General features: G+C 41.6%; 1 protein-coding gene across 2 annotated transcripts in view; it reads right to left on the reverse strand.

Annotated features, from left to right (window-relative positions):
- The window catches only part of gstt1a (glutathione S-transferase theta 1a), a 308,697-nt gene extending 299,832 nt beyond the window's left edge, over positions 1-8,865 (reverse strand). Inside the window, exons 1-4 of one of the 2 annotated variants that reach the window (XR_013962615.1) lie at positions 8,677-8,865; positions 5,746-5,833; positions 2,898-3,054; positions 1,585-1,761 (exon numbers count right to left, since the gene is read on the reverse strand). Coding sequence is in view for 1 of the 2 variants with exons in the window: in XM_080739640.1 (XP_080595766.1) it covers positions 1,585-1,761; positions 2,898-3,054; positions 5,746-5,833; positions 8,677-8,782 (528 nt within the window). In the remaining variant the exon portion in view is untranslated. The remainder of the gene's footprint in view (positions 1-1,584; positions 1,762-2,897; positions 3,055-5,745; positions 5,834-8,676) is intronic. The other variant, XM_080739640.1, reaches the window with a different exon arrangement.
- Positions 8,866-9,619: the final 754 nt, after the last annotated feature.

Consider the following 9,619-nt stretch of genomic DNA (forward strand, 5'->3'; position numbering starts at 1 on the left):
TTTTATTCCAAGGCAACTCCGCTCTGTCATGCAGAGAGAGGGAAAGGGCTCAAGATTGAGGATTTAGGGGATCCTAAATCCTGAGGTGTTTTTAGGGATATAGCAGGTGCCCAAAATAGCAACTTTTGTGCAGGAACGCCCCTTCCTAAATACTTAAACCCCAAAATTGAGGATGTAGGATCTCCTAAATCCTCATTGCAGAAATCCATAGGGAACATAGAGAACAAAGATCTTTGTGTCCCAGAACCACTGCTGGTCATCAAATTCTTGCCCAGGAGAAAAAACTAAAACATATTAATAAAATCAATAAAACAAGTAGTCAATAATAGTAAGACTCCCTAATCTGGAGATAAGCGACCATCAGGTCACATGTGTGATTTTAGGGCAAAATCTGTAGGAGCAGTGTCCAAAAATGTGTTAAAAAAAATTGGCCTGATGGTGGCGCTAAATTGGACAGATCCATGTTGATGACAGGACTGTAGACATACTGTCTGCCGTTTTGTGTGATTTTAGGGCAAAATCTGTAGGAGCAGTGTCCAAAAATGTGTTTTGCAAGAATCGGCCTCATGGTGGCGCTAGAAGAGGGCCATGTGAGAAATGATGGTTGTGGTTTGGCAGCCAAGGAGTGTGTGTGTGTGCAAAGTTTGGCATGGATAGGAGCAACGGTGGCGGAGATATGAGTAGGGGAAAAGTGTGACGTGTGATGTGTGATGTGTGACGTGACACGTGATGTGAGTTTTTGATAGTAACAGGGACCTGACGGTCGCAGTTAATAGTAGCTGTTTTGTGGCGCAGTACAAGCAGTTGATAGTACACACACACACACACGTTCTCATTGTTCATTTAACTGACAATGTAAAAATTGACCCAAATGGACCTGCACCTCTAAATGTCCATTTGGGTCCATTACACACTCAGATTAGTTACATTAACCCATTCCCTGCGAACTTAAAATATGGATGTGCGCTAAAACTGCCGGGAAATAGCTACATTTTATTAACATGATAGGGTATAATTTCATTGTTTTCAAAGCTATGATGATAAACCGCACCATCGTAACACTAAAACTTTCAGAGTAATCCATGTTTGAAGGATGGATAAGTGACGTCGCTCGATGGATTCACAATGGGAGACACGGCTAATCAACGGCGCACCATATGTGCTCATTACTGCTCAATTCATGCTTGATCGTCTAAACCACCATCGGTCTGGGCAACGGATCATATACAGACGCCACGCACAAAATTTCCGAATCAAAATCCGACCTAGTGAAGCTGCGTAATGGACGATGGTTTGTATTGAACTAAACGGCTAGCAGATGCCATTGTAAACAGACGAGGCCTGGTTTAGCGGTGACGTCATCATCGTATCCTTTTTTTTCTCCACGGTCTCTCGTTATAACCAGCTGAAGGTAAGGGAACCCATTTGCGCCGTCAAAATACCCAAATAAATGCTTATAAAATGCTTTTTATATAAAAGTCGATTAAAGTCGCTCGGCAGAGCCGCTCCTAATGAGAATGTCGTTCTCAAAGTCGACCCGCAGGCAAGAAGTCAGTATTTTATGTGTAGCATTATCAGAATTACCTGCATAACCTCAACTATTGCCACCAGATCAGCAAGAGATATTTTCTCCCCAATGATGAATGGCCTGTCCAGTAGGAACTTCTGCTCCAAGACGGTCAGGGACTGTGTGAGGTCTTCCACCACAGTGTCCATCTTCTCCTTGGGCACCTCTGAACCACTTACAATAGGAAGTACAGCCTGCATGGAAAGATTACGCTTTTAGATTATTCAAGATATTTTGTTCCGCAACTTTTACCAACACATTCATGATGAACTAATCATCATAAACCTTTACTTAAGCTCGGGGTAGGCCTACAGTTGAGGGGCAAGACCTCATTTTCAATGTAGCCGAGATACAATACAGCAGTGGTTCTCAACCTTTTCAGGCAGTGACCCCCAAAATAGTCATATTTTAACTGGGGACCCCCCCTCCACCCCACCCTGACAAGCACTAAGAGTTGAGGCGTTACATTTTGTATAACACGGTTCTATTGTGAAAATAGCAGATCTACATGCTCACAATGCCTTGCAATTGGCTATTTTCAGAATTTCTGCCTCTAATATTTGACAATTTGGCCAATGATTAATTTGTCATTTTAGAGGTATTAAAAAGTCCTTTAGAAATGTGCAGATAACCTCTATACACGTAAACATTATGTTATGTTGTTTACTGTCGAGTGAGAAAACAATGTTGCACATTAAGTTAATCATCTGGGGACCCCCCCCCCCCCAAAATAAGACCCACAGGTTGAGAACCACTGCGATACAGAACAACACATCCAAATATCGAACAAAAGTTTGGAAACCATTGCCCTGAATTGACCCAGAGAAGGAAGTGAACTGATTTTAAGGACTTCTGGAGCTCATTCCAAACAGATGGAGCGCTGACACCGAAAATGCTGACTTGCCGAGCTCTGTCTGAGCATGGAGCATCAGGGTTTTTGCTACACCAACACTGTACACACTGTTGTACAGTATGTACTGATATGGTCATTATGTAACATTATGTAACAAAGACAAACAGGACGGAAAGTAGGCAAAGTTACACTATAAAGGTTCCTATCGTCGTTGTCGGGTGAAAACCCTGTATGTCCAAAACCGTTTGTTTTGCATTTATCATTTGAAAAATGTTTAAACTAGTGAAAACAGCCGATCTACAAGCACACAACGCCTCGCGGTGCGAGGCGTTGTGTGCTTATAGATCAGCTGTTTTCACTACTTTTGTGTGACGGCCTTGTGTGATGAAGCAGTGCTTCACTTTGCGAAAAAGATTATACATTTGAAACTTGGAGATGCGAGGTTTCTGCCCAACAGTGACGCTATGAATGTCCTACCCTGAACCAGAACACCTTTGACCCGTGGGCTCTGATGGCGGCGTGCTGCCAGGCGAGGTATTCATTAACACGGGCACGCTGTTGGAGCTCTGCTGGATACCAGTGGTCTGGCACTGTGGCTTTGTATTTCTCTGCCATGTATTTCAGGATTGCAACACTGCAACAAAAAATATTATGTATTTTGTATTATTAGTGTACAGTGGCGTCAGTTCAGAAAAAGCTAAGGTATGGCAACATGACTGATGTCTTGCACAAGCGCGACAACAGGCATGATACAGTACATTTATTTTAAGAAGTACATTCAATTTTTCCCCCGTTTCTAAGGTTTCTTGGGCTGGATATGGCAGACTGGAACGGTTGTTCAAGTGCAGCTAAACTTGGCATGTTAGTAAATGTGCCACAATTAACAATAATGCATTGCACCTGTGCAGCTGACCTGGGAATATACCCTTTTGTCAAGTGACCATTTTGTTAATTTTTGCATTTATAGTTATTTTACTGTAATTTAAGAACACAATAACCAGAACAGATAGACAAAGAGACATTCATGGATTTATATTTAAAAGTAACTTTTATTTTTCCCCCTGGACCCAGGGTATGGCAGCTGCATACCCCTGCCATACCCAATTGACGCCCCTGTTAGTGTATGTAAGGATTAGCATCTATGATTAGTGTATTCCAAGTTGTTCGCACATACAGTATCTGTTCTTCTGTGTTCAGTGGCTCTGCTTGTTATCTATATCAAGGGTCTTCAATGGGGGACCGGGACCCATAGGGGGTCCTCAGAGTTACTACAGGGGGTCCTCAAAGTCTTTGTGTGATATAATTTTAGCCAAAAATAGCCGAGGCGTTGTGAACTTGTAGATCAGCTATTTTTGGCAAAGAGGTTTGGTGTAGAGGGGAAAAAGAGCAGGCTAAGTACAGAGTGAAAGGTCAACTTTATTAAGTGTTGACGGTTCAAGTGGTTCAATATCTGGAAACACAAATTGACATGAATCCAAAATACGCTGATGATTGTGCTGTCAAACGATGAAACTATATGGAATCTATGAAAAGGTTGTGGGGGTCCCTGCTTCATCTCTCTCTCAACTAAGGGGTCCTTGGACTGAAAAGACCCCTGCTCTATTCCCAGAGGGCCTCTCTAGCCCCTCAACTATGGCCGTCCATAGTGCATGTTGTCCATGCATGTACTGTAGCACTACCAGTCAGGGCTGCCAACTTTCAGGAAAACCTAAGAGTGAGATTTGTGTGTGTGTGTGTGTGTGTGTGTGTGTGTGTGTGTGTGTGTGTGTGTGTGGGGGGGGGTGCATCGCATGGATGCACCTGGGACGTATCCTCAGTGATGTAGCCCAAGCTCATCGGGGTTTCGGGTCTCGCAACATCATACCCCTCACCTGGGTGACCCAGCCGGGGTTGATCAAGTCCCGACTTACGTCCCAGTAGCTACCCACGATCAGTTCCATTAGGGAAAGACAGGACCATTCACTCCACCACTCCAGAACTACTCTGCCAAGACTAGGAAAGGAAGTCTGGCGCTAGGAAGGACTAGGCTCTGTGGATTTACTCCTGTCCGGGCCCCTCCTACGTTTCACCAGGTATATATATAGCTATACATGATTTTGAACCTTGGAGTGCGTTTTTGTGTCCAACAATATTATAATAATTTGTATATTTATTTTTTTGTTAATTATTATACATGTATCGACCCTTGGAGTCACTAGTGTAAGCCAACCAGGTACAGTACTGCACTGGGTGGGTGTTATTTAATTCTTCAAATCTAACCCTCAATAATGAATAAGTAGTTTTGAGGCAGAAACATAGTTAATACTGTGTAGCCTATGTGATCATTTTGGTAAGGGGGTCTGGGGGTCATCCATTAAAAGCTGCAACACGTCTTGCTTGAAGATCTGTTCTTTTTGCACACGCATCCATCCAAATGTCCCTGCCCATTTAAACTGCGTGCTAGTAACTAATTGGCGTTTTGGATGTGTTGAACAACATAGAACATGAATTGATCTATGCTGTAGATCCTCCTCCTGTCGCCGAAGATCTTACTGTAGTGACGTGAGCAGGGAACGTGCACGCAGCGTTCCTCACACCAGACGCACACACGCATGTAATCATTTCTGCTTTCCACTATAGTTAAAGGGTGGGATTACTTCAGAATCAGATACAGTATTTTAAGCCCTTTGTTGCTCAAATCGCGGCCGAAGTGGATGTCTCAGTGACACTGGTTTGACGCAGTTTTCCACTTTGTGACGGCTGGTGATATGACGGCGTGAGAAATACGATGTGTGGCGTGAGAGTGTGTGAAGAGGGTCATTTGCGTGAGTCTCACGCTCATTGCGTGAGGGTTGGCAGCTCTGAGCACTACTCCTTTTCATGCAGTTAATGCCGTACCAAACACAATATGAGCCCTTTTAATGTGTCAGTAAAGACTGCAGAGAGGAGATATATGCACATTAACAGTGGGTGGTAGGCTAAAGCCTGAATTATACTGTAATTCATCATACAGAGTCGCACGCCAAACATGGCAACAAGAACAACAAGAATGTGTCGCATTGGGATGGGTTGGGAGCTTGTAGCTCCTTGAAACTTGCTTTGTCATCAATGTAAACATATGTTTTCTCATGCCAATGAAGCTTGAATTGAAATGAATTGTGTGACTATGAGCATAATACAAAGTAAACAGCACGGAAGGATTTAGCGTCTCTACAGTACGTCTATGTACAATAAAGCCCATAAACAACTAAAGGGAGAACGACTCCTCAAAGGAAAGTGGCAGTTAACTGCCTAGCCAATAAAAGATAAAAGTTGCCTTCACGACAATGTAATTTGTAGCGCTTACCTTTCCGTAAGAATGAAGTCCCCGTCTCTCATCACTGGAACTTTTCTCACCATGCTGATTTTGCCAAACTCCTCAGCATATTGTTGACCTGGGATGGACACAGTGGAGAAAAAGTACTTAAATGTTTTACTTAATAGAACGGGTACACATTGTTGTGTATATCATTATTGATTGCTTTAACTATTGAAAAATAGCAGATATACAAGCTCACAGCGCGGCACCGAGTGCCGCGCTGCGAGCTTGTAGATCTGCTATTTTTTAAAAATCGTGAAAATTAGAATTGTGACCCGATTCTATAAGTGTTTTTTGAAAACCCTATGTTTCTATGTCAGCAATCTGGCCAGCCATCGTCAAAGAAAAGGTCCTTTTTACTTAACTGGAGCTCAGTTAGTCTGTTCCTGAGAGACTACTATGTCAGTGGTTCTCAAACCTTTTCATGTGAAGGACCCCCAAAATTATATGTATTTGGCCACGGACCCGCATCTCAAAGTATCTAGTTCCAGGGACCACCCAGAAGCAAAATTTGAGTTATAAACGTTTGCTTTGAAAATACATACCGGTATATTCAAATATTTGCACACATTTTCATGCCTTTTTCAAAAATAGCAGATCTACAAGCTCACAGCACAGCACTCGGTGCAGCGCTGTGAGCTTGTATATCTGCTATTTTTCACTGGTTAAAGCATTCAATAATTCTAGGCCTAAATGGGTTAAGTAAAAGTATCGATACTGCAACTACTGTGCAAATACTCTAGTAGAGAGAGTTCAAAATGTAGGCTTACTACAAAATGTAGTGCAAAAGCATTGGTATTAAAAGTAAAAGTAGGCTACTCATTATGCAGAATGTCTCATTTCACAAGTTTTCAAATGTATAAAAATCTTTTTGAAAATAGCAGATCTACAAGCTCACAATGCCGTTGTGATGCGACGCAGCCGAAATGTATAGGCTGAAGTGGTTAGTGTATGTTTTAATAATAATAATAATAGCCTAATCAAAATAAATAATAATCAAAATCTACAAAGTAACTATAAAGTTTTTAAATAATTGTAGTAGAGTAAAAGTAAAACATTTGCCTCTGAGGTGAGATGTAGTGGAGTAGAAGTAAAAATATTGGAAATTGGAAATACTCAAGTAAAGTTAGGCTAGCCTACAAATACCTCAAAATTGTATGCTTAATACAGTACTTAAGTAAATGTACTTTATAGTTACTTTAGGCCTGCACCACTGGATGGACACAAGCTTAAAGCAAAGAGTAAAGCACCGCTGCGCTAAATCTCTTTAAAATCTTGGCAAGTATCAAACTGATTATAGGCTAATTCATTATTATTATTGATTTTGATTGATTGAAGGCTTTATTAGAAGTTTGCATAGGAAAATGTACAGATTCATGACGGTACAGTTCACTGGTACAAGGTCTACTAAAAGGAGATCCATGAAAAGACTAAGCTTATTTCAACAGGAAACCATTTAAGTATCTCATATAACATTGAATGACAGACAAATAGAACACAGTACTATGCAGTAGATATGTAAAGAAAAAAGAAAACAGTAGGTCTATACAAGTACAGTATATACAATATATACAAGGAAGGGGCAGGTAACAGTAAGTCTAAACAATCAGTATGTACAGTATATACAAGGAAGGGGCAGGGAGGGTAGGGTTGGGCTAGGTTTTTTACCAGTTGCGAACGGCTGCTGCCTGTAAGTGGTTTTTCAGGGCATTTTTAAAGGATGCTAGTGATCCACACTCCTTTATGGCCTTCGGTAAGGCATTCCACATTTTTGTGGTGTAGCAGAAGAACGAGTTCGACCCTTTCTTTGAGTTGACTCTGGGTTGAACGTGATCTGTGGCACTGCCTCTGGTGTTGTAATTATGGACATCCTTAACGTTTATAAAGTATTTTGACAGGTACTTGGGTATCATAGTGGTGTGGTGTATCTTGTACACCAGGCCCATTGCAAGTTGCTGTACTCTGTCATCTACTCTGAGCCACCCTACTCTTAACTGGTGAGTAGCGGTGAGGTGAGTCTGATAGGGAAGGTTAAGCAGGACCCTAATTAGTTTATTTTGGGCTGTTTGGAGTTTAGTTTTAAGGGCTTGTGGGGCGTCACGATACCATACGTGGACTCCGTAGTCAAAGAGGGGCTGGATTATTGCACCAGCTATGGTCTTCAGTGTGTTGAAGTTGACCATTGGGGCGATCCTCTGTAGGAAACGAGTTCGTTGGTTGATTTTTGTTATCACTTTTGAAGTCATCTTTTCGCTGGAAAGATTAGCTTCAAGGATATTCAATTCTGAAAATCTAAATAACATAATAACATAATTCATCATCTCTGTTTTAATAGGCATTAAAAACATTGACAAAACATTGTCTCTTCTTGGAGCTATAGTTATTTTTTCCAATAGCAATCCGTTACACATTAGGCCTATAAAATATTTTATTTTGACCCACATCCAACAGGCACCCTGTGACCCCAACCCGTTCCCCCTCCCCCCAAAACAACTGCACATTTCTTCATCATGTTGTGTCGGTGGGCCTTACCCTGGCATTGCTTAATAAATAATGTGTTGTTTTAATCTTTAAACAACTCATTCTATAGGTTAGTTGCAGTCAGCCATAAATCGATCTGGGGAAGAACATCAATTAATTAATCCCAAATTCAACCCCTGTTTAATAATCCCTAAAGAAAGTAGGACTTTTTATCAAGGTTGTATTTTTTTTTTTTTTTTATTTTTTTTTAAGTTTTCGGCGCGGCGTTCAATCCCGTCAAGGCTAGACAAACTCGAAAATACAACAGTGAAAAGCTGAATGAACTAACCCTGACTGTAAACACATAATATGCAAAACAAGGTGCAAAAAAACATCTGCGCACAATGTAATACTTTAATTCACATCACTTTCAGTGGATTTATTTCGGCAGTCGCCTACCTGCGGCCAGGACGACAGCCTTGTACTCAAACGGAATGTCTGCTATTTTGGCAAACAGATACACTGAACGACATGGTTGAGAATGCAGATCTAGGTAGAGTTCCATTGTGTTGTCGCGTGGGAGCGAGCTGAGATGTCTGTGGTCCGAATCTCTCTGTCTGCCCTGCAGCCCACTAGACTTCACGTGCCACAGGCCCCTCCCCCTTCAAGACGACAATGATTTTAAGTGACAGTGACAGTTCAAAAGTAAACACACACACGCACTGGTCGACAGCGGTAAAATCAGTGCTCAATATTGTGTAAACACTGCCCGCCGGGATTAGCACATTGAAAATGCTTAACCACCAACTGCAACTAGGTTGTGAACTTTGTCTGATATAGTCCGGCTGCCCCTGAGATGGGGTTTGAAATGTGGTATATAGTTTTTTTTTTTTTTTTTTGGCCTAAAATATTGTCTATAGGCCTACACACAGTCATGAATCCACCTGCTGACCGCCTGTCAACATTGAGCAATTTCTTTTATGGGGGTAAAAGTGTTACTGAGTTACTAGGGCCCAAGGTGGAGGGGCCTTCATTATTTTATGCTTTAACTACTGAAAAATAGCAGAGTTGTGAAAATGTGCAAATCTTTGAATACAGCCTGTATTCTTTAAGCAAATATTTGTAACTCAAACTTTGCTTCTGGGGGGTCCCTGGAACTAAATATTTTGAGATGGGGGGTCCGTGGCCAAATCATTTTGGGGGTCCTTCACATGGAAAAGTTTGAGCACCACTAGAAACATAAACATAGAAGGATTTGAAATATTCAAAGACTTGCACAAATGTTCATGATTTTTCAAAAATAGCAGATCTACAAGCTCACAGCGCGGCACTCGGTGACGCGCTGTGAGCTTGTAGATCTGCTATTTTTCAATGGTTAAAGTAAGTACCCAGGGCCCAGAAG

The sequence above is a fragment of the Nannobrachium achirus genome, assembly GCF_963921795.1.
Source record: "Nannobrachium achirus genome assembly, chromosome: 12".
Classification (NCBI taxonomy): Eukaryota; Metazoa; Chordata; class Actinopteri; order Myctophiformes; family Myctophidae; genus Nannobrachium; species Nannobrachium achirus.